At 38.0% G+C, this 25,906-nt stretch overlaps 3 protein-coding genes and 1 long non-coding RNA gene across 16 annotated transcripts in view; 2 read left to right on the forward strand and 2 right to left on the reverse strand.

Annotated features, from left to right (window-relative positions):
• The window catches only part of LOC105690529 (ropporin-1-like protein), a 2,471-nt gene extending 1,090 nt beyond the window's left edge, over positions 1-1,381 (reverse strand). The window contains exon 1 of the mRNA XM_012408345.3: positions 51-1,381. Coding sequence (XP_012263768.2) covers positions 51-306 — 256 coding nt within the window. The 5' untranslated portion in view covers positions 307-1,381. The remainder of the gene's footprint in view (positions 1-50) is intronic.
• Positions 1-1,964, forward strand: part of LOC105690631 (N-acetylglucosamine-1-phosphotransferase subunits alpha/beta) — a 7,297-nt gene extending 5,333 nt beyond the window's left edge. For both annotated transcript variants that reach the window (XM_012408610.3, XM_012408611.3), the window contains 2 exons: positions 30-171; positions 1,413-1,964. The gene's annotated coding sequence lies outside the window, so the exon portion shown is untranslated. The remainder of the gene's footprint in view (positions 1-29; positions 172-1,412) is intronic.
• Positions 1,743-25,906, forward strand: part of LOC105690542 (myelin regulatory factor-like protein) — a 33,596-nt gene continuing 9,432 nt past the window's right edge. For 3 of the 12 annotated variants that reach the window (XM_020855030.2, XM_012408379.3, XM_048654385.1), the window contains exons 1-2: positions 18,855-19,023; positions 25,393-25,486. In XM_020855030.2, the coding sequence (XP_020710689.2) occupies positions 18,882-19,023; positions 25,393-25,486 (236 nt within the window). In that variant the 5' untranslated portion in view covers positions 18,855-18,881. Of the gene's footprint in view, positions 2,087-18,849; positions 19,024-25,392; positions 25,487-25,906 lie in introns of those variants that run through there. The other 9 variants (XM_012408380.3, XM_012408381.3, XM_048654382.1 and 6 more) reach the window with 9 other exon arrangements.
• LOC125500728 lies at positions 1,961-14,529 on the reverse strand. The gene is made up of 3 exons (XR_007278177.1): positions 13,729-14,529; positions 2,829-3,208; positions 1,961-2,466 (listed from the first exon to the last, which is right to left on the reverse strand). It is a non-coding gene; the product is annotated as an uncharacterized LOC125500728 (long non-coding RNA).

The raw sequence follows: 25,906 nt of genomic DNA on the forward strand, positions 1-25,906 counted from the left end.
AAACTTCAATTGTATTTGTATTTTTTTAGGGTGACACAAAGAGAACATACCTCCGAACTGGCGAAGCAGAACTTTCAAGAATCCAATAGTTAGCCCAGATTCAGTACTTGGTGGTGGATATTCTAGCCTTAGCTTAATCGGCAACTCTTCACCATCAGCCAAAGCTCTAAAGTAAGTGCTTGACCATTTCAATAGATCGTAAGGCTGTGTACGGATAGCGGCTTTGCAAAATTGTTTCAAGATTGACGGAAGCATTGGCGGAACGTTTATTTGTTGCGTACAATACATCTGCTCGGGCAGAGGCATTATACTGTTATTAAATGTGAGACATCAAGATGTCAATGAATAAATTTTTGAAATCTAAAGTATTTAAAAACTACAATCCTAATGCAGAGTGCCTCAGTAGTTCTACTTGCACTTTGTGACTGAGCGTCTTCTGTTTTCACTAGTGTTACCATGGAAACACCATTGACAAATATACCGAGCATTGCTGATGTTCCTCTCAATAATTAGTACCATTCGTTGTTTGAAAAATCAATCGCAATATTTTTTATTCGCAATAGCGTAAAAGCAAATTATTTTCATTTATGAATTTTCTTTCTACTAAATTCATTCTTGAATACTTCCTAATGTATCAAGCAGTACTTCACAGTTTGAAACACATTGTAGGGTCAATAGAATCAGCATTCACATCTTTTATCTACTCAATGTATTACCATTACTGACAATGAGTCACCGAAGTCATGCAAAACCTGCAACTATTCATCGTGTGGATCCAACAAGTATTTGACCACCGCCATATGGTTAATAGCAGCTTTACAGTGACGGCATACCTGTCACCTATCTGTGCGAAAAATTTGAACAGTCATTAGTACCTTCAGGAACTGTATTTAGGTATATGTATATGTATATGTATAGTATTGGTTTACTAAGAATGGAAGGCTATTTTTGACAAGTCGCTGTGGAATCATTGGGCAGATAAATTTTTTAAAATCTAAAAATGTTGCAAAGGTAGGTTCCATCCATGCATCATTTTATTTGTGCACGATAATTCACAAATGGATCAATATGGAAAGATTGATTAGATTTTACGATTTGTGGTTGTTTCCATCATTCAAATCTGGGGTCATCACCAGGTATTCAAATCCGAATCCTTATTAGAAATCAACTCATTGGGTAAGGTATCCGCATTTGCATCACCTGCAGGTGTTGCATGTGCAACCTAATCGGTAAGTTACCGAGTCAATATGACTTGATCTATCTGAACGTAAATGAGTACGTTAAAGTATAGTAGATAGGAAGTCTCAGGCGTGTTGCTGCAGAATTCCGATTTTCTGTGCATGGTGTGTAGCATGAAAACAGAATATCTGGAATTCTGAACGTATCGGGTAAGTCATTCGTTTTGCACCTAGAACATCACCATCCATCGTTAGCTGGGAGAACTTGGGTACGATTGGAAACGTAATTGGTTATCCAGAAGCGGAATGTAACGTGGATTTTTGTACTACCCCACCATTGGATTCATGCATGGCAGAGATGTTGGAGGCAGAGATTTGCCGAGTGGCAAATGGCGAGTGGCGACCGATCAAAGAGTTCCCTGCTTACATGCTAATGACATCTAACCGGTAGCTATTCAAACTAATTTTTTTATCAAACACACATATTTCCCATAGTGAATCTGTGTGCAGATGGATTGACACTAGTCAGGAGTATACCACACGCATATGATCATCCAAATAAACTCCTGGGAGGTCACGTGACTAGCGGTGTGACGGACAAGTGTGTTGCAGAGAAGAGGTGTTTAGTTTTGGCCCATGTTGGGATAAGTTGGACGCTGCAACATCGCGTTTAAATCCGTAATTATAATGGTTTTAAAAGTGTTTCTGGTTTATATTATACTACGATAGTGTCAACGGTGTTGTGTTTTTGAAAAAAAAAAATCCTGGAGACTTGACAAATATGTGGGACGCAGTTGACGTCGCGACGAGGCAAAATGGGGCCTGGTGAACACGGAACGCGAGCTGGGGCCCGATCGCAGGAGGCATGGACGTCATCGGGGACGAGCAGACCCTCCAGGCGATTCTTGGTAAGTCGACTTCTATTGAATATCGCATGCAATGTCCGCAGCAACAGCTATTTTCCGAACATAATGGATCTGTAGGATAAACTAAATTGTGGTTACCGCGTACAACGAAGATCATCCGACAATTCAATTTCCAATCGTTATTAAATTAATCATTCCTCTTCCTGCTGCCGCTGCTGGTATCCACTCGCTCTACGTCGTCGACGACGTTCCCTTTACGGTGTGGGTGCCAAAGAAGGTAATATGTCCGTGCATTGACCTTATTCAGATCCAACTGTTCTTTCACGTCGTTAAAACGAGTCATTCCAGCCAATGGTACTGGCTCTGTTAATCCGTTTATTCGAGCAGATAACATGCATTGATTGTACGCTCAAATGCCAGCTCTAGAAATTTAAATATTCGTTAGACGTATCCCTTCTACTTTTATCCATTACCAAAACAAGTTTGGCTATGACATTGCGTATAATTTACAAATTATAAAACTCAGGAGTTGAGAATTGGGAATTCCTAGCAACGTGGCGTTTTACTGCAAAGCTACACATGCATAATAAAAATTAACATCTAGTGTGTGTATGTGTGTATGTACTTTGAAAACATCGTATTATAGCTTTGGTAAAAGTGACAAATTGAAAAATGAAAGAAACACGATTATTTTGTTTGCGAGTAACTCATCGGAGCATAAATTTTTCCAGCGTAGGTACCTACATTCGGTGAAATTAAAACACATATCATACTACACGCATACCTGCAAATACCGTACAGCCGTCGACAACCATTATCTTCATTATCCAGTTACTTCGAAATTGGATGATTCTTAATATACATATCCGTTCTAGGTACATTTGCAGCTAATGTTTATGTTAAGATAACATCGAGGGCGGGCTGCAGTACCAGACTGCAGGTTTTGATTGCAGCGATAACGCAAACGACACGTAACATAACTCGTCCAAAATTTGTTTTCCTCTATTTCCACCATCCAAATGTACCAACACTTTGCACATTTTATCAAAATTATTTATTCCATCGAGGTATCAGATTGTTTGAATTGTCGAATTACAGGAAAGTGGCGAATAATAAGGCGCTGCATGCCACATAGAAACTTTCTAACTCGACATGATATGTATCCTGTAAACGACACATACAAAGTGAACTTGTGGTAGTTTCTGCACGTAGTTATTATTGTTACGTGCTCACGATCCAAACTAAAATCTATAGTAATAGTTTTATTTCAAAAAATATTGCGGAAACGATTTTAAAGTATGCTTCGGATAATGATGTACGTAGGTTAAACAAAAAACAAAAACAAAAAACAAAAAACGAAAAATTATCCCCGCTGGCTACGTAGTTTTCCCGACAGATAAAAAAATTAGCAAAAAAACACCCAACAAAACAATGGTTGTATGTGGTTGCGTAAAGCATCGACGACCCTTGAATAGAAAATGCATTGAAACAAAAAAATGTATAGAGAAATTAAAAAAAATAATGCACGGAGAGGAAACTGAATGATTATGAGTTGTGAAAATAATCATAGAGTTATAGTAAATAATTTTCATAAAAACATTTATATATGTATACACAAAGTAGTATACACATGTATACTATAAATGTGGTGGTATAACTCAAAACACAGCCACTACTACGCCGTTTCGATCTCGAATATTCTTCTTTTTTCTTTTAATTTTTTTTTTTTTTTTTTTTTTTTTTTTTTCTCGAAGTGACATCATTCGTGTACTCAAAACTATGGCGGTGTAATTAACACGACCAAAAACCTGGAATGCTTTTTGCCTTACCTCTTAGGTTCTATCGTACTATACGTATCTTCACGGAAGCTATAATAGCGTCGATTTGTTATCACTGTTACTATGGTTATTTAAAATAATGAAGAAAAAAAATTGTTAATTTTCACGAAGCTGGATTACAGTAATGTAAGGCACTCGTTTACCGAATACCGTACGGAGGTTGACCCGTCCTAAGTTTGTATGGATGAACGTTTAAAGTGGAACGGAACGTTGTTAAACCTAAGGGGACACAAAAGTGCGTGCGTGTACGTGCTGAATAGATGTACGCGCTTTTTTTTATATTCCTAAAGAAATTAACGACATATCGGTACGTACTTTCCTGTCAAATGGATGTACATACGTATCCACGGTGTGAATAAGATTTGATTGTACACATCTGTTTTTATTCTTTTTATGATTTCAGAAAACTCTATGCAGGGCTTGCGGATGTAACGTATAATGTAAATAATACGCCTGGCTTGTTTTATTCCATTTTATTTTTCTTTGTTCGAAGATCGGTGCACACACAGCGGTATAGGCGAGGACAGAAACTTTCATCTGAATCATGTTATTTTCCCGTATAATTTCATTTTTCTTTTTCACGTACGCTTATAATACGTATATTATAACGGGAGATTCCTTTCGCAGCTTATTTTTAAACGACCCTCATATATACATACTTATAATGAGGGAAATATGCATAATAAGTCACAAAGAGCTATCCCGGGGAGAGCGACGTTTCCTGGAATTACGATCTGCACTTGCAGCCGTTGAGGTTTTCAGAGTAGCTGGCCGCGTTCTCTCTGTATATCGTGTCTTACGATATTATCAACCGGCGATCATCTCGGTAGCTCATAAATAATAACAGAATGGTGATAAACGTACATCGTCGTGGTTCGTATACGTAGAAATTCGGAATTGTATACCTTTTACTCGAATATATCTGCGATCGCCTTTTGTCGATGTTACAATGTACGCGACGGTAATAGGGGGTAGTTTCAAAATGGCCGATTCTGGTACCGAAGCGCATGATCGGACGATATCAAATCCACCCTTCAAACCTAACTGGTTGTTTTCGCCCCTCTTATCAACCCGCCTCCGCAAGAAGGCGTACATTTTATACGTGTGTATATATCGTATGTCGAGAGATAACGGAAATCAAGGCATGCGCAAGGCAACCCATGACGTTCCCCCTTAATATATTATTATCGTTAGCTACATGTATAGCGTAAAGAATACCACCCGTTTAACGAAAAAGCAAAGATCATACCGAAAAGACCGAAAAGAAAATTATCGCGTATACTGGGTGAGTCTTTTGTCCCGAGACATCAAACGTCTCAAACACCGAGGATTTTTTGAGAAAATTTGAAAGTTTCAGGATCCAAAGGGGGAAATTTGAGCACGTTGTATGGAATTTGAAAATCACTATAATTTATCTCTTCAAGTTTTCAAGATTCTTAGGTACTTTTCTCGAGACCAGAAAAACTCACCCTATACATAAAAATACTCGAAGCTATACCGCCGCGGTATACATCAGCGCCTTATTATATATCACGATAATTTATCACCCTTCAGATCGTTGACATTTTTCTTTCTACATTTTTTTTTCCTTTTTTTAGATAGTATCTTGTCTTTAAATAAATAGCGCACAATTTTACCTACCAATATATTATACATAGGTATATATGTATGTCTCGTTCTGGTTGTCTGGTGCACATATTTTGCTATATATTTTTTTATGCACATACCTGTATATCATATAGCATCGCATGTGTTACGCGTTCTGCGGCGTTTGCGACGTAAAGTTTTACGGCACATCCATAGCTACGCATATACTATATTATACGTAAACTTTGATTTATCATATACACAACGCATCTATAGGGGCGCACTTCAATGACAACCGAAAAATAAGAACGAAAAAAATCCTAGCGTACATGTTACCGCAAATTTTTTTTTCCTCAAAAAGAGTTTCATGTGGATATGAATAATAACGAAACGTTTGTTTTTTCTTTTCTAATTAATTCCTGTTAATTTTCTAAAATGATGATATAGTATAATAAACAATAACGAGGGGGTGTTTCGGTAAATGCCCTTTAGGGAATTGGGATATTCGACACCTGATCCCCATGGCGGATCCCATACCTGTCGCGTGTATACGAGCTGACGGGGTCGTGGCCCTTTTCCGTGTTGTCTGCAGACGTATATGTATGTACGTACATACAGGTATACGTATAGGTATATACGCACCTGCGTGAGAATCGGCTCGGTCATAATAGGTATCAACGTATGAAAAGCTCGCGCGCGTGCCTCCCCCACTAGTTTACCGCGCCAGAATCACCGACCCCCGTACCTATGAGTTGGTGCAGAGCTTTCGGCCGTCGCTTGGGTGAGTTTGCGATCAGAGAACAAACCTCTATATCCGACGTACACAAATTCACCCGCAGTATCATAGCACCAATGGGAGGGTTTGTTTAATCGATGACGACCCTCTTATATATTTCTGATTCTTCTTATACTCTGGCGTATGCCCGTATATACCTATGTATACAGATACAATAGGTACTTACGGTGTACATATGTACCTCTAATATACCTACATATAATCTATGTCCGACCGATTTGATCGCGCGGGACTCTTGGGAGTTTTTGTTCTCCCTCGATCTCTCTGCACTTTTTGTCGAAGAAGAAAAAAAACGGAGAAACAAAAAACATGACACGCGAAATTTATTTTTGAATGTACTTCATTTATGTATATAATTTATGTATACAATTTTCTGAACCCATAGGTGACTGAAACGTGTGCATGCTATAGATCGTATGTACGATATAGTACATAGGTATGTACAGTTGTATATAGATATCGCGTCCGAGGGATTCAATTTGCGAAATTATCTTTATACCGGAAATTCGCTGCTGGTTACTTCCGGAAAAATATACACGCCGCGTCTATCTTGGCTATGCAATACGTGTGAATCGGGTATGATGCGATCCAGGTGCAGTATACATACGTATATGTATATATATATATATATGTATATATATATACAATAGTACGTATTTACATCATGTATCGGAAGATGCCAATGACGAATACGTTACACGTTTCGCGATTTACTGTCGCAGAATATCCGGTACAGCGTTACGTTGTAAACTCGAAAGAAAAAAAAACAAAATGAAATTCAGAGCTTCATCTCTCGGGTCTCATCTGCAATTTGATCCATTTCGTTTTTTTTGTTTTTTTGTTCGACACGGTTCGCATACACGTATAAATATAATAGAGAGGTGGATGAGCTGCCATTTGCAGAAAGAGTATATTGCCGGTGTATCGCAACAATGAAAATTTTCTCAAGGTAAACTCGTTTGAAAAAATAGAAAAAGTTTTGAAAAAAAAAAAAACAATCTTTCGTCGAAGGCTGCCATCCGTACAGCGAATTATTGCAGCAGCAGCGAAACACAGCGTGGCATTTTACCTGTACAGAAAATATGTATACGTATACTGTAGTCATGGTTATGTACCGAATACCTAGCTGCGAATTATTATACAAATGCTTCATAGGCTGGGTGTGTGTGTGTGTGTGTGCGTGTGTATTATATACATCTGAGATGTATTTATTGCGTATATAGTATTCGTATGGTATGATAATACATAAACGTTCCGCCATTTTGTTCTGTAGTTGTTGCTGCCGTTGCTGCAGAAGAGAACGTCTAAAACCGATCGTTGCACGCCGTCTGGCAGATAATACTACCGCTCATACTTTCGTTATGCAATAGTTCACCTACCACACCGGTGAATTAAAGACAAAACCGCACATATCGTACGTTATTATAATTTATCCATTTCTAATTCTCATCGTCCGCAGTCCCATATCTATTGTATATTCCCCGCAACCCGTCGCATGGGCTGCTTACGTACGTACGACGCGTACTTCTGGCAACATTTTCCTTCGTTTTTTGGATACTTGAAAAAAAAAAAAAAAAAACAATTCCAATTTTAGTTTCCCTGTATCTCCCCACGTGATGTCAGTTTTGTACCGGAGCAAATCGAGGATCCGCTTCGAACGTCGATGCACGGTCGACGGAAGATAACCGCGGGATTTATTTGAAAGTTTGCAAATATTTTAAACTCCAGTCACTTCTCTCTCACGAGCAGCTAATTAAATCTGCAAAACTTCCTCGTCAAGTTTCGTAGTAATCTAATCCATGTGTGTAAATGTTATATAGCGTAATATATACTCATATATAAGCGGTATAATCGACGTCATTGACTACTTATGTATAATAAACGATTCTGTAATCATCGTTGAGGAGGTTTACCCCGGGGCAAAATATTCTACTTCAAAATCCAGTTTTCTCATTTTTTTTCTTCTCCATTCCTTTTATTCGACCGTCGGTTCGTTTTTTTTTTTCTTCTCTTTTTCTTTTCTTTTATTCCTGTCCAAATTTGAATTAGGAAATTTACCGAGTAGAAAATAATTGTTGTAACGTATTAGACATACATACGTACTGTATACGTGACTTGAAGTGCAGCTTGTTCATCGTGATGGTTTTTCAGATTATTGCTTTTTTTTTTTTTTTTCTCTTCGCTCGCCGTAACACCGAACACTTTGGCATTTACGTAGTATATACCTGCATACCTTTTTAAATTTTTATATCGTTATTTTATCGTTCGTATTTTTATTTAGGATCAAGAGCAAAAAAATTTTTTCCTCAAAGAACTTATTACATACCGCTTGTAACGTGCCTCGCCATTTTTAGTACGACATTCATTTTTTGTATTTTCTTTTCAGTGCGCAGGGATAAAAATAAAAATCACTGCGTTCGTATATGTGTACGATATATCTACTTATGTACCTACATGTAGGTATATTTGTTAGTGAGGAATATTTAATTTCTCCCTATCCTGTTCTTTTCATTTCTTTTTTTCGTTTTCTCCATCCACATGTCACATCGTTTTAATAACCGCAATTTTCGCAAATTATTGTAAAATTTGTAATTATCTTTTGTCGTATTGAAGAAAATGTCAGAGAGAGAGAGAGAGAGAAAAAGTGGTTTTTTTTTTACTTTATCCTTATTGCAATTTCGTTCGTTAAACGTCTTTTCAGATAATTATAATATACATAAAGTTTTTACTCTTATATACATATATATTTTTAATCTACCTGACTGTTCATGTATTGCGGAGAAAGTTTATTATTTGTTTTATCGACGTTAAAAATATTTTGATGACGATGATGATGATAATATAATAATTATAATAATAACAACAATAACAAGGAATGTGAATCTAGAGATTCGGAATCGTGTTTTTTCTTCAACTCTTTGCCAAATTTCTTCTGAATCGCATGAAATTTTTTATTCTTCCATATCTCGTCATATTATAGTATGTTGCAGCTTTTGTATTGTACAGCCGCGTCTGTGAATATGGTGACATTACGCTCTAGTAATTCGTTGGGAAAGTTTAAAATGTAAAAAAAAGAAGTGAAGAAAAAAAAATGTATTATTGTTTCGTTTAAATATTTTTCAACGATCGTTAAATCGGTAAAGCGCGTCGATGATCAGAGATATTATATTATTGCATTCCGGTCGATAAAATCTCGACGAAGAAAAAAAAAAAGAAAAAGAAATTAAATAACAAATGAATAAATTCAAATAAAAAATCGTATAAAACGAAAATTTATCGCGGGGTAATTAAATTCGATGAATTTTTTTATTTTTCCCTTTTTTTTTTTTTTTTAATTCTACTTTTCGCTCCGGCAACGACGACGACGACGACGACGACGACGACGACGACCTTGAGCCAGTGACCTCTAATTGCAGACGGTATAGAATTTTAAGGGAATCGCAAGGTGAAGATTTCGACGAAGCGCTCAGCAGTAGCTCATACTTCCTGCGGTTCGCGTGTTTCCTCCAAGTTATACATCGCGATGTTCGTAATTGCGATTTTCTGCCTAGGTTTCACCGGTTATACTTCAATTTAACGGGCCCAATTCCGATCGAAACAGCGGCAGATCGCGAATAAAACTGATTTTATATACGTCTTTCAAAAAAATGAAACAATCGCACAAATCTGTCACAACGGTCGCCTTACCGCAGCTACATCCATTCGTTTGCCGTCTTACAGGTACATACCACGATTTCGATGCACATACGTATGCATACCGATGTGTAGTACATCGGTATGAAATTAGTTGATATCGTCCCCGCGTTACGAAGGCATGAAATGATGATGGGCTGCGAGTGTTACGTCAGGTGCATGCAGGGGCGGTACCGAGTAACTTCCGGGTTGCAAGTCAGGGTATTATTATATTATCAGGTAAAATAGATCCTGGACGGGTGCAGCCTGCGTATCGCTGTGCGAGGTCGTTTTTTTTTTTTTTCATTTTTTTCTTCGATTTTCTTTCATCTCGAATTTTGCCGCGCTTTTTCGAAAAACCGTCCGAAAATTTTCGTTCGTCCCGCCGAGGTTCTTTGCCCCCTCATTTCGAATCTACCGTCGAATATACCCGTCGTACCTGTGTAACTACGTACGTACGTACAGTGTTTTACACGTGTGTAACGTGTAATATAATCGCAACAGACACGTCCTCATCTAAACTAGTACAACAATTACAATTCGATTCAACGTAGTAGTACAAATTCACACACGAGACCTAATTTCTCACACGCATATTTTCTGAAACTGCAACTGTAACTGCAACTTTATATAAATATTATCGCGTATTACGTGCTCCAGATATTCTAGTCGCGCGTGCGATTGTTCGAATATACCCATGATACATGTACGTATACCTATAGCGGTTGGTAAAATATTCCCAAGATTATTCTCTTGGTTTCCTTAATTTTTTTTGTTTCTGTTTTTTTCTTTTATTCTCTACTTTTCACATATATACAGTTATAATCGACTGTATTACACTTTATCTCGAAATATTTCTTCAATGACTGTGCCCCAGTGTTACACTGCACATGACATATGAAACAATCGCGTATGTAATACGTGTAGATACGTTTATGTACGTACGTACGTACGTACGTACGTATATGCGTTCAAACGCGATAAATTAAAATCGTGAAATTTTTACGCGAGGTTGAAACGTTATTATTCTGTTTTTATATTTTTCGTTCTTCGTTATCCTCCGGTTCGGTGATTGTTTTTCGCTGCCAAATTCAAACAACAACAACAATAATAATTATTGTTAATTTTGGGAACGTGTGGGGTTCGTGTATACCTAAACATGTGCATGTAGAACGCAGTGTGATTCATCTCATTTACGTATGTAACATGTATAGTGTTCAAACGAAATATAAAATTGGATAAATTAACATATATGTCCATATAGGTATATAGACTCAGTTCAGGCTTGTAAAATCTATACGTTCACACGCCTGTATATAAACTGCATCATGGTAGCGGTTTTGCAACTTATGCAGCAGCAGCAGCAGCGATGATTGAATACACGGAGCACATCTAACTGCATGCAGAGTTGCAGGTATTCGGAGTGGAGTGATCGGGACTTTGATGGAATGTGCGAGTGATCGTCTTTGCAATCCGTATCAACTGTAACGTTATTAATATGCTGTACATGTATATGTATATATATATATATATGTATACGTACAGGTAAATGTATCGCAGGTATGTAAGTACGTATATGCCTATACGAGAAACCTTTCACCTGCATAGTATGTATATCATACGCTTTGTAGGCAGGTATATGATCGTAATAATGATCATAACGATAGCTGTACAGATCGAGTTCATTTGTAATAATAGTTCAATGCCAGAGCGGAGTAATGAACGACGCCGTTCATCCGATAACATAATAATGAAAATTCATTTTTTTTTTTTATTCTCCTTTCCAATCTTGATTCGTACAAATGTATACATATATATATATATATATTTAAAACACACGTGTGCGACTAGATAATTTTTCGAAAATTCATCGTTCTCTCTGATACGCGTGTATTCGACGATTGGTTATATTTCTATCCGTTTCATGCGACATTTTTACCGCGCTTCTCTTCCACTCTTTTCATCAGATTTTTGATTTTTGCCGTCGTGTTTCCCATTCGAATTCTTCTCGTGAAAGACGTGCGCTACCCCGCTAACCGTATGTCCATACAAATCCACGGTGCGGAGGTTTATCGTCGTCATCGATTTATCCACATCATTATGACGATTTTATACGCACGCCGCGACTTGTATGCATACACATTTTCATTGTACGTTTCACGCCGTACATCATACTTTTAAACGACGATATATACTTCGGTATTTTTTTTTTTTTTATCTAGTTTCACATAATTCTGCAACGATGACCCGCGCCTGTATACCGGAGATTCATAATTACGTGCAGGCACATATGTAATAATATTTTTTATTTTTATTTTTGTTTCTTTTTTTTTTTTTTACATAATCGTACCGTTGCAGTGTTTTAATTGTTGCTGGTGTTTTGTTTTTTTTTCCGTATCTTCGTTGATTGGTTTATTGTTTTAATATTTTTTTGCCACTCTGTCTCACGTACCACTCGATGTACGTACGTACGTATCTCCTCGATGTGGAGTATACCGCGTCGCTGCACTTCTAAAAAAAATTCTTGTCACAATGAAAATTCCTGTACAATGATCGAATATATATATATATATACAAATAGTAACGAGAACAACAGAAGTTTTATGTGAGATTTCTTTTTTTATAGATACGTCGCATCGACGTCGTCGTTCGCTTCGTGGTTCGAGTCGAAACACCAGCTTTGCTCATTTTACGTGCGAAAAAAGACGATAGACTGTAGGCTTCCTCGTAAACGACCGAAAAATGCAGAGCCAAGACCTATAGTCTTCGGTGCTTTTCCACCCCGAATTTCGTAAAAAATATCTACGATATTGAAGCAGGCGGGACACGCGATTTAGAAAATTTCTTACGTACGTAAGATACTTTTTCTCGAGTTTTAAACGAGGGATCGATATAAAAGCGGGGAGTGCTAGGCCGCAGGTAGGCAGAAAGTTCATATGTATATAACATCTGTGTACGAGTATGTATCGTATATACAATAACCTGCAATAAAAAGAAAATACAGATAAAGAGAGAAAGAAAAGTAACAAAAATTCTGAAGTAAAGAATATGGCCGTATAATACGCTACACGCGTACATATATCATTTATTTCATCCGAGTCGTGTGTCAACTCGAAACTCATCGCGTAATATACTTATACATGTAATATACACACAGGTATATACGTACATACCTATGTATCTAGTTATGTGTTGTGACACGAAGCCATCGTGTATAGTATATCGTATATTTTATATAGTTTTGCTTTTTTTCTTTATCATTTCTTTTTTTCCACCTGATTTTGCCTCCGGAAAAATCGACCAATCTCTTTCTTCGAATTCTCGTCATCTGTTGGTATATCTTTTTTTTGTTATGTTTTTTTTTTTTTTTCTTGTCTCAAATTATCAAGAAATTTTTGTTTCATTCAGCTTTCAATATGCTTCGTTCTCATATGCATCTACTATATACGCAAACAACGCGCGTCACTCTTTCTCCTCTGTTTTTTTTTCATACGAAAAATACTACAGATTTTATTCGCGGAAAAATTGAAGTGTTTTCATAACAAAGAAAATGAAAAACAGATGATCGAATGTGTGCAGATTTTCACCGTAATCTACACGTGTTATAAATGCACACAGTGTATAGCAGATGAAATAACGCGTCACGTCAGAGTGATTTGTGATCGTCGATTGCGGTGATTGGAAACTAACGACGATGTTAAAAACAAAAGGCCGAATCCAGAGGAGAATGAAGCGAAAAACAGAAGAAACGGGGAAAAATCGAAATAATCATTTCTCAATAACAATCGTACCAGCTGAAGGATCGGACCGGGGCAGCCGCCGATCGATGACGATGGCGTACGACGTGACTGCTGTTGCGGGAACTGTGTCCGACGTAAACCGCGCATGGAGCCGAACCTTTGATAAGAATATTATTTTATCGGTTTTTATTCATCCCAGGAGAGTCTGACCCCCTCTCATAATCGGAAATCGGCTTATGGAATGCACGTTTATTGTTCATTGAAATACTTTCGATATCAATCCACGCCGTTCGTAATTTTCAATTTGCTTTTACATTCCGTCGCGTACATATTTCGATGTCGCGAAAATTAAACGCGATAGATAAATAAATAAATAGATAAACGAACGAACTATCGCATACCCGGTTCGAGTCCTATGCTGTATTTGAATCTTGTATCTTGAAATATTTTTCTAATTCTCTTTGTTGGTGCAAATGTTGAAAAAATTTTCTCAATCTATTGTTTTGAAATGATCGAAAGTGGATGCAAACACCGTTCCGAATTTGAAATTTTTTACTTTTTTTTTTTTTTTGTCATGGATTCGTAGGGACCCCGTTCAGCCCCGTCTTCCCCTATACCTGTATACACGGTTGTTTTTTTTTGTTTCTCGTCACTCGAAATTTAACTCAAATTTTTTCCATTAATTCTCATTTTCCTGTGAAATACGAGCGAGCGGGCGCGCCGCTTTTGCACGTGATTTTCTTTTAAAACCGTGCCTGCAACGTGCATAAAAGTGCAACGGGCGTACCTGCTGTATAAATACGCGTAATAATGGCAAACGCCCGAATACAAAAGTCAATGTAACAGCAATTATTGTCGCTGTATACCTATATGCCTATAGGTGCCCCTTAATCTCCGCAATGAAACTTCAAACCGTTCTGCTTACAGCGTAATTCTATAGCTATATTATACGCGAGACGGAATAGGCATACGTATACCCATATGCATATGCATATACATTAGTTAACTCACGGCGAACAATGAAGAAATAAATTATTTACACTCTTGTAATCATTGAAATTATTCATTCATTCATTCGCTGTTTACTCTCTTTCAAAATCTGCCCAGAGAATGTATTTGCCGGAAACGCTCAGTCTGGAAAAAAAAAGAAGAAAAACAAAAAACAAAAGAAGAACATGGTGAGCGTCGAGACACTTTTTGACCTTTTTTCAACCCTATCGGTCCCGCTATCATAGACTCAAATGTCACAGAACTCATATCTATGCCCAAGAAGAACGAAGAAAATAGAAAACCTCAGAATGTTCTTCTTTCTTTTTGTCATGCGGTAAGTAAATTTTCGATTCTTCATTCGATCGCCCGGTTAACTCGAATAATTTCGACGTTTCGATTCGACGCAGGTTGCACAGGTGTAACCCCCGCAACCATATATACTACCTGCACCACATCCACCCATATACGTGCGTATACGAGAATATCTGGCGTGTAAATGTCACAAGGGATAAATAACGTTCCGTTTAACTTCGCATGATCCCCGTCGTCGGTCCGTATGTATACATATAATATAATACCTACGCGGCGTTATGGACCCCCGGCAACCACGAATAAATAGCAGGTATTTATCGGCGGTAAACATTTGCATGTTATCCCCGAGTTCCACCGTAAGCGGTGCACGGCGAGCGACGGAGCGGCGAGGAGAAGGGGTGGGTTAGTTTCACCCTCGAGTGCGTGCGGCACATACGTGTACGCTTACAGGTAGAGACGCAGGGGTACGTGCGTACGTACGTACGCGTACCATACATTTATATGCTTCTGATCGCCGCGTACCCCCCGCTCGGTTTGCGTGACGTACGTACGTACGTCGGGTTGATCCGACGCGCTAATGCTCGACGATTACACGCACCTTGCCCACGGCACGCACCATACGGTCGAATTAGTGCGGCGTGCGCGTCGTCGCAGGTGGTTTTCAGAAATCATCGCTGGCAGCGCCGCGCAGGGAGTCCGGGGGAAACTAGAAAAATTTTAGAGAGAGAGAAACGAAGAGATACGAAGGGCGGAAAGAAGAGGGATCGACGTTTGCGCGACGATATAATACACGTGTAACGTGAAAAACGAATGAGAGTCGAGAGGAATATTTGCGGCATCGCAGGCTCGCGATGAGGTGGAATGTCGATGCGATAATCGGTGACGGGAATCGATGGGAAATATTTTTAATCAACGTTCGTTGAATTTTCTGAATTATTTTATTGCCGATTGTCGACGTTCGCGCGCGACCATCCAGCCGCTGCACCGCGAGAATGCCGCAGGTGCATTTACGCTGCTGCGACGCGATGCGATAATTCAAAAATTCGAAACGCCTCTTGCGAGTGTTGGGGAAAAAGAAAAAAAAAAAGAAAGAAAGAAACGAGTACAAGTTCGATACTACGGGTTTTTCTTTTTCCTAATCGCGTTTGGCGATTCATCACGTGCGTTAAATCGGTATATCAAATGGGGTCAACGCGTTTGTCGAATGTATATTTTCATACAATCATTAGGTGTCTTCGGTATAATGTCTAAACTCGAGTCTTCTTGATCCACGCCCGATGATTTTCATCGCATTTTTTCTTCATTAATTTATATTATTTACGATTCACTTGAAACGGGAAATGGATAAATCGCTGTACCGGTATACCGATTGCTCCGGTTTTTTTTTTTTTTTTCAGTTTTCTTTTGTACCCGTAACTTTCCATCGTGAAATTGTGTAAATTATTTTTCTATACATAGGTATGTATAACGACAACCATTTATTTTTACACGATAGATAAAAATTAACTTTCCTTAATGCCCGATCGTAAAACTCCATGTATATATATACTTACAGCACAAAATGGGTTATAATAATTCTTTACTATGCATTTTCAAATTGCTGTTTATCGGGATATAATTTAAAACAAGTACAGTGTAATATAAATAAAAATAGAGAGTAAATATGCGGGGTATATTTCAATTGTAAAGGCTACATATACTCGATGGTATTGTACATATATACGTACATATATATATATGTGATAAATTTTATACAGCAATTCGTTAGCGGGTACATAGCCTGTCTAAAATCGGCATTGATTACCAATTACCAACGTTGCTTAATATCTGTCATTTGACATTTAGTAATGTCCGACAATCATAAAGTCCAAAAACTACCCCTGAACACGACATCTCGTGATAAATTAGATCCGCCTCCCACATAAATATATATGCATATATATATATATAACCGAGGTAAAACATTTCTCGTTATGCAACGAGACCATCGGATTCCGATAAACGTACGTACACGAAACAAACAAAAGAAAAAGAAAACGAATCACAAGAGGAAAAAAAAAATTGTCAAAACCAAAGAATAAAAAAATCGCTATACCTACCCTTATCCTGCAATCGGCGCGAGCATGCGGATCACGATGTCGAGTTGCGCGTGAATCCTATTTTTCCTTCATTTTCTATTTATTCCAGATTTTCGATTTTCGCGCCTCGGCGTATTGTACCTATAGGCGAATATTCAAAATTACGGGGGTAGGGGGTTGTTGCGTCGGTGTGCGAGCGCGCGATTACATAGGTATATACGTTATATATACGCACATACATGTAGAGATGTATGCAGTACAGTGTGTAATTTGGCAACCCCATGTTTGACATGAGGTTAGCACCGCCCTCAAAACTACGCTCACTCCCCCACCGAGAAGTGAACCGTTTCATAGCAGTACGCGGGACCTCGCTTGATCCCGTTGGTTGCTACAAAATTGTATTATACGTATATAGATATAATTGCGCGAATGGAAACTATAGAGCGTACAAGCGATACCCCCAGAAAACTGATTGGGACTCCCACCCCGCAATGTGCACGGTATTAGTCGATATCAACCACAACTTCGAACTAGCGGAACTTTTCTATCCCATCCGCAAACTGAATCCCCGAGTTTTGTATTAATATTATATCATATTTATCGTTAAAAGAATACCAAATTTTTTTTGCCGTTATTTTCTCCTTGTTTTTTTTTTTCTCTGCGTACGATACACGTGCATAAATTATACGCGCGTCGGTTTTAATTGCTTGACATAAAAAACAACAAAAAAAAAAAAAAATGTGCATACATTTAATAATTTATAGAAAATAGGCGCGGATGTAATAAAATGTGTATTGCGGTATGAGGTGATGTTAGCCGTGCGGAGTGCGGATTATTATAAATTTCCAAGTGTTTTTTACATCGACTGAAATTAATCACGAAAAAATTCTGTAACATCGGAACCTGCATATTTTGGCAGTCGTCGTTCATTCGTATCGTTAATTCTGTCGATTCTTTTATTTCTTTCTCTTTACATTCTTTTATTTTTTTCATTTTTTTTTTTCACTTCATTCAAAATGTGAGATTATACGACGTGAGATGAAAAACTGATGAAAATAAAAAACAACCGATAAAATAATGCCGTGAAATTTCTTCGACATATTCAATACCTATTCAGAAGTGCGGTGAATCTTTATTCCGAATTAGTGAAAATTAAAAATTTGAACTTACATGAATTTTGCTCATATACAATATAAATTAATATGTGATATTTAGTTTCATCGAGTGCGTAACTATAAGTGTGCTTTTTATTTTCTTTAATTTTTTTCTTCATTTACCTTTTCTTTTTTCATCGACGAGTTGAATAAGTTTTAACAAAACCGTATGGATCAAAAGAAGAATTATATTCATTCGCTTGTAAAATGAATTCTCATTCGTTGTCTGCAGACGATAATTATTCGTCGGCGGAGGATTCGTTTATATAATGTATATTGTTGAAATTTTTTGATAATTGATTGTAACAAGATATAGAGAAAGAAAAACAAAAATTGAACGAATAACGTTGATCACCTCGTAATATACAGTACAACGTATTACACACAATATAATCGGCATAATGTAGTGAAATTAATTTAATTACGCGTAATTAAAGTGTGTCGCACTTTTGAACGCGAGACCGTATGTATAAGTATATCTATATACATTTATCATAATAAATCGTCGTCGAAAACTTTAGTGCGAGTGTATAAATAAATAGGATATATATATATATATACAGAAATATATATACGTAAATGAATGAATTACTCGTGTTTATGGGATAAAAAATTTCATAATATCGTTATTGAAGAGCGTATGTCCGTTCGGCATTGAATAATCCGCAATATGGAGTTTACTTGGGCACTTCAACAGCATCCCGATCATTCATCTCAAGATAACGCCCAAGGCCACCCCGGTGCAGCGGAACACGAAGATACCAACGTTATCGCGCATTCCTCGACGCGTAGACTTTTAACTCAAGTCGCAGGTAAGCTGGATGACCTCGCGGGTGATCGAATAAACTGAAAAAAAAGATGAAAAAAACAAATAAATAATAATCGACCATCAATTGACGTTACGGAGGTAGAAACGTTCGAAATCGCACGATAATTGTTCGCGCGAGGACCATCCAAATTTCATCTTGATTAGATTTTGTTTTTTTTTATTCTTTCGATCTGTACGATTCTCGTCTCGGAGTAACGAAATCCGAGTCGATAACGTGCGGCGTTATTATTCGAAGGTGGTTTTTAAGTAGGTGATTCCTGGTGACCGATTCTCAACGGTGTGCGCGGCGCGGTGTTAATTAAATATAAACTATTTAGCACCGTACGGTGTACACGTATACGTATACGTACACCCTCCCAAAAAGCTATACACATATTTATAGAAGTATTTGGTGATTAGGAGAGAAATTTTTTTCGTTCTCTTTTTCGTTTTTTTTTTTGTCCCCCGTACAGCACGAATACACGTATACCTGTGTACATATAATTTTATTTTTAGAAATATTATACGCCACATATTTTTCCACGCCACCCTTCGAAGTCACGAGATTTTATTTTATCATCTCTTTATATATGTATAGGCTAAAAAAAGTGTCTTCTCTCTTTCTCTCGATTTTTTACGGACGAGATGAAAATTTTTTTTTATTGTTACGGATAAATTCGATAACGTCAGATGAAATTAGATTATAGAAATTATTGCAGCTGCCCAGTTATATCTTTGCAATTTCCTTTCCCCCCAATTCCCGTCCCCTCATCCCGCGGATTTTATTATAAAATAAAATATACACGCATCGAGGTATAACGCGTAAAATAATAAACCACGTGAAACAGCGTCACATATAATTGTGTTCGTTTTTAGAAAGGCTGCAGCGAGATCAGAGTTCGAATCAAAAAAAAAAAAATAAATAAATAAATAAATAACAAACGAAAATAGATGTGTATTTTATACACACCTGACAGTTGATATAGAAAATAGACGAGAATTAACCGTTGATCACTCGAAAACACAGCTGTGACGAATTTTCTGCTCTAGTTTTAAAACCGCAGAATAGTCGTGCATTTGTATGGCAACGCGAAGTTATCTTCTCCAGCAGATTTAGGTATACGAACTCCGGTCTGATTTGTTCGTTGTTATTGTTGTTATTATTTTTTCATAAATCTTTTTATCTAACTTTTTTCGTTTCACATCCGCGTTGCCGGGTTGTCCTCGGTATACGAAGTACGTTCGTGATATACCTGTAAAATTTTTCGAAGTTTAATCCTATCCCTCGATACGGTAAATCAGAAAAATATGATGTATGAAAAAAAACTGTACATCAAATCGGCCTTTTCAATCGATATTATAGTCTGGTTTTGATTATGCTGACCCGTATCAAGTGTACGTATTATGTACACGTGTAAATACAATACGTGTGATAATTTGAAAGATTATTCTGTATTTGTTCTGTGTAAGACGGGTTTTGAATTTTTTTTTTCCGATTCTCTCGATGCGAAACGTTCGATATTTCAGCAGAGATACAGGTGAAATTGGAAAGAAATTAACTAGAAAAACTGGAAAATTTGCATTCGTGTCGTCGATGCCCCCCGTTGCGTGCGGGGGTTGACCCGTCCGTCGCGTCGTCGTGGGTATGTTGTGTACCTACAGTAAATTATGATAATCGTTGAATTTTAACAGTTTTGTTTTACCTGAACGCCCCTAATCGCTTTTCAGGAGTTGCACCCCGCGGAGCTAGGGCAGCTGTCCACCACGTAAGGTTATGGTCGAAACAGTCGATTAACTTCCTCCTACGTTTAAATGCCGAACTTCCGGTTTTCAGACTATGATACCCCGAGGACAGCTGTGTCTGGCTTCCGGAACTTTTTCTCAACGCAACGTACACGCTGCATACTATATATTTATATCTATATATGTATACGTAGTTTTTATTATACCTGACGCGCGGAGATGCAGGTCTTTCGTATCAGGTTCCCTCGTTAAAATTGAATCCAAGTTCGAGATATTTTCGGACGCATATTTTCGTAGATTTATTTATTTATTATTTATTATTATTTTTTTCAAATATTTTTTGTAATCCGTCAAAAAAAGGCGCGCCGACTTTACTGTATATACGAATTATAGGTAGGTATAGGTAGACGAGGACGACAACTCCGCGTCTTTTTCGTATCGCAACTTACCTTCACCTACTATTACGTGCACTCGAATTGAGTAATTTTTATTTTATTTTATTTTATTTATTTTGTTTTTTTTTTTGGTGAAATATACCGCAAATTTACTCGTCGATATTATTTCCATATAAATATGTCGTCGTTGTCGAAAATGTCGACTTTATCCGAACGTTCCACGGATAGTTCTTATTGCGTCGTCGTTATTACTGTTATCATTATTCGTAGTTCGCTATACGACGTCGTCGTCGTCTTGCGGGCATTGAAATCTCCAACGTTCGTAGTCGCAAGAGGCCCGCGCCTTGCGGCGAACGCTAGGTGCAATAATTCGCTGACGTCGACGCAACTCTAACAACAATAGGTGCCAATAATAATATAATGAAGGCAGGTGATTATTGTACAGACGCAGGACTCGTTCCTGCAGGGAATATATTGAAAGCGAACAGGATTCCGGTGTATAGGTATATAGTTATCGGCCGCAAGTAATATTTCCGTCATCCACCGATGCACTGGCCGCACAGCGTATCTCGCACAATCGGAATCGCCGTTGGTTGCCATTATATCGTACCGGCAAGTGCAAACTTTTGTTGTAGGCAGAGCCTCGTGTACCGTACAGGATTTATATACTATGTATATACGTGTTTAGAGAAAGTAGCGAGAGTTCACTTTTTTCTTTATTCAATTCTTCTCTATAATTCTTCTCGTGTTTTATTTCTTCCCTCGCTTCTTTCAGCAGTTCTTTATTTCTCCTCCGAGCTATCCGTATGCAGTGTACAGCTAATTCGGGAGCTAGCGATCTTTGACACGAAAAAAGATTTGATTGGTTTTTTTTTTTTTATTTTTATTTTTTTATCTTTCGTTCGACACCCGGCGCGTACATCGACATTGTGACGCGGAATAAATCGAGCGTGGATTCGTAGCGTGCGAAGAATCTATAGATTCGACGCGCATGAAAATCCAATTTTCAGAATATCGAAAGCAATGGATGTTTTTTTTGTGATAAATGTGTTCATCGATATGAATCGTAAATTATGACAGATCGAAATGAAACAAATTCATATTTTCCTCTACCATATGCCTAGATATTTGTATGTTTGTAAATGTACGAATAATATACGTATATGTATATGTAGCAACTAGGGCGTAAGATCCGGCTGACGTGAGAGTGAAAGCTCTCCTTTTATTTCTTCTCCAACTTATCTCACTTTATACACTAACCGCGTTTTTTACGGATGACATTTTTACCTAAATATAAATTGGATGTTTGTCGACGAAAATGTCAGGAATATAACGCGCAATTTCCAATATACTCATACTATACGCGAGGTGCGATTCTCCAGCGTGGAATCTTATTTTCTTCTTTTTTAAAAAAAAAAAAATATATATATATAAATTCGGAGTGAATATACGTATGACGGATCTGCAGCGGTATCGTTATTCTATAAGGAAATAGAAGAAAAAGCAAAAGAAAGGAAAGAAAAAAAAACTGAAATACCTGCGTTGCGTTCCGATCGCAAATAAACTGGGAACACGTCACGCATAAATCCATCTAAAAATCCCCTAAATTTCCTTACCCGCATTTTTTTTTATTTACTCTCGTTTCGACATCCAGCTTTCCTACACATCCAGCATATTTTCTTATCGGTTCGAACGAGGGTTGTTGTACGGACGTATACAGTATCTATAGGTATACAAATTTACATACACGATACGTCCGGTAGAATTCGGATTGTAGGAATGGCGGCGCAGCCTCCCCTCTTCCCTGTTCGTGAAAAAAGCATGAGCTACCGGTCGTTGTTTGGTCGATAATTCCACCCCCGAGGCTTGGCAACACCCTCGACGATTTGCCCTTCAGATTTGTCACGCGCGGCGACGTTGAAATCGCTGCGGCCCGCGACGAATCCCCCAATAGTATAGTTGCTGCCTGACGTCGAATGCTTCGAACTATCCAACGGCCAGCCCCAATTTCGATCACATCGAACGTCGACGTACACGACGGTATTCACAGGGATATACCAATATCTTACCCCCGCGCCGCCATGTTTATGCCGTTGTCCTCGCTATCCGCATTATTTATTTCGTCCAATCACGATCGACACATCGGGGACCGGGTGGATCCGACCTCCTCGCCGCCCTTAATTATTTCTCTTATACTTTTCCATTGATCCGTTGATTCGTTCGCATGCACACGAAAAATGCATCGAGGTACGCAGCGTGTATAAAAATGACCGTTGCGGTTGTGGCCGCGTCGGCGGAGACCCGTTTTCTTAATTTCCAAGAATTTCGCTACGCGACTTCGAACGCATACGTATACATGTATAGGTATGAAACGCCTATGCGCATACGTACTACCTACATGTGTACGCGATACTCATACGATTACAATACTCGGGATTATTTTTCTTGATCCTGCGGACACGGGCGAAAATCCAGCAAAACCAGTACGAAGCCTGCGGTATATCTGGTATATGGTAGTTAGGTAAGCCGCTATTCTTAGTTTTCGCATGGGTTTTCCTGCTCGTCGATATATTACTGCTGCTGCAACACTTTCCTTGGACGTTCAATTATTGTATGTACATACATATATATAGGTATTCGTACAGCACCTCCACGCTACTCCGCGTCTATCTAATTACGATTGTAATAGTAATTTGATTACTGCTACAGCTGTATAGATACGGTAATGTTAATCGATTTGACGAAATTATTATATTTTTCATTTTTTTTTTTTTTTTTTTCTAAAATCAATTCGCAGCTGCACGTGCAGTGTAATTATAACGCGCAAACGAGGCGGTTTCGCGACTATCGTGTACCGTGATTACAAGAATGAAAAATTGAAAAACAAAAACAAAAACTAAAGAAAAAAAAAAAAAAATAACACCGTGATTTCTTTTATCGCAAATTTTACGTTGCAAAGCAAATCCATGTGCCTGCGAACGATTGCGATATCTCGAGAGACGTGTAAAAGATTTTCTTTCTCAACCGAAACCGCACGTTATTCTCCCTAATAATACCCAATCTTTGTTACACGTATACATATACATACGTATTCACACACGATAGGTACACGCGTACGCATACATACCTACCCACCTATGTATCCTCGTACAATACACATAGTCGGTTCTAGATGGACCGCAGCATCGCGACGGAGCATAGGACGGAAATGATAAGTTATGACACTTGAGTCAGTCCGCTTTAAACGGTTAAGAGGTTTCAAGAGTAGATATGTACTGGAACGTTACGTACGTTCCAGTGTACAGTTATACCTGGCCCATCGGCTCGTGTATGAGGACGAGAAAAAGAAAAGTAGCCGGAGTTTTTTTCGGAGTTTTTTTGCTCCGAAGGAAAGAAATTTTTCTGCTTTTGAAAACAATCGCAGATTATTTTCGTACGTATATCCGTCACGTACTATACGGTACGGTACGTACACGCTTGAGTAGGGCATTTGATAATAAGGCGGTATATCTGTTGCGGTATGAATTGTCAAAGTTTTCGAAATTATATAAACGCAACGCGAGTCATAAACCTACACGTCTTCATCGTCTTCGCTTCGAAATCGCGTCGTTCGACGCACGTTTTCATAATCTCGAATAGACGCGGCGTTTTATCATTTTATATTGCAGCCGGGTACTGTGCGACGGCGACGCGAATCACGCCGGCGTATATTATAACGGAATTAATTAACGTCAATTAGTTTCAAGGAAATATAGCGTGTGCAGCATCACCGTATACACATACCGCCGCGACCGATCATTCCTATAGGTTAAGAGTATCTCAATCGATTGCGATAATGAAATTGAAAAAAATAAAATTAAAAAAAAAAAAAATGAAACAAATCGATGACTAAACAAGTACACGAAGACACTTCGTCTCATTGATTTTGTTATATTATACCGAGTATATAGGATATAAATCTGTCTGTGTAACGACACTCGTGGATTTCGAAATGGAATTGAATTTAAGAAAGAGCATCGTATATTTTTCAATATCAAAAATTCCCGGCTCTGCCGCATCCGTACCTGTCCTTGAATTCTGAAAGTCATTTTTTACAGCTCTTTTTCGATGACCATCAATTTCAGCCGATTCCTCCATGGCGTTTTTTCCTTTTTCATTGTAATTGTTGAAAACATTTTATCGATATATACGAGTGTTTTTTTTTCAATTTTCAATATTTTCTTTTATGATTACAGGAAGGGGCGATTTCGTCGGAGGGATAGACAACGAAGCTCTAGATTTTTCACAATTGGAGGATTTCATAAACAGCGACAGCGAACAACCCGCGACGTAAGCGAATAGTGTAACATTTTTACAATAATTAACAAAAAAATAACTAAATAAATAAAATAAAATAAATTATCGGTACCTATATTGTACGAATTATACATGTATACACATATGTATGTAAGTACACGGTAATTGCTATCTCTGCGTAACAATGTGATATACTTGTCTTTGATAGATGATACGGTTACGTTGTAATTGCCATGAGTTTGTCGTCTGAGATTCTATAAATTTCAAGGGGTACGCAGAGACAGATTCGCTATACGTGTTATGTGTTTGCATTACATCCGCATAGTTTATTCAGCTCACGTGAGTTATAAAATATATAACAACAGTGGTGGTCGTCGTGTGTCATTATGTGTGTACGTAGTTGTCGGTAGCGGGCATAAATTGTCATTGCACGATTGATCCTGCGCGTGTGCG

Source organism: Athalia rosae, chromosome 1 (genome assembly GCF_917208135.1).
Source record: "Athalia rosae chromosome 1, iyAthRosa1.1, whole genome shotgun sequence".
Taxonomy (NCBI): Eukaryota; Metazoa; Arthropoda; class Insecta; order Hymenoptera; family Athaliidae; genus Athalia; species Athalia rosae.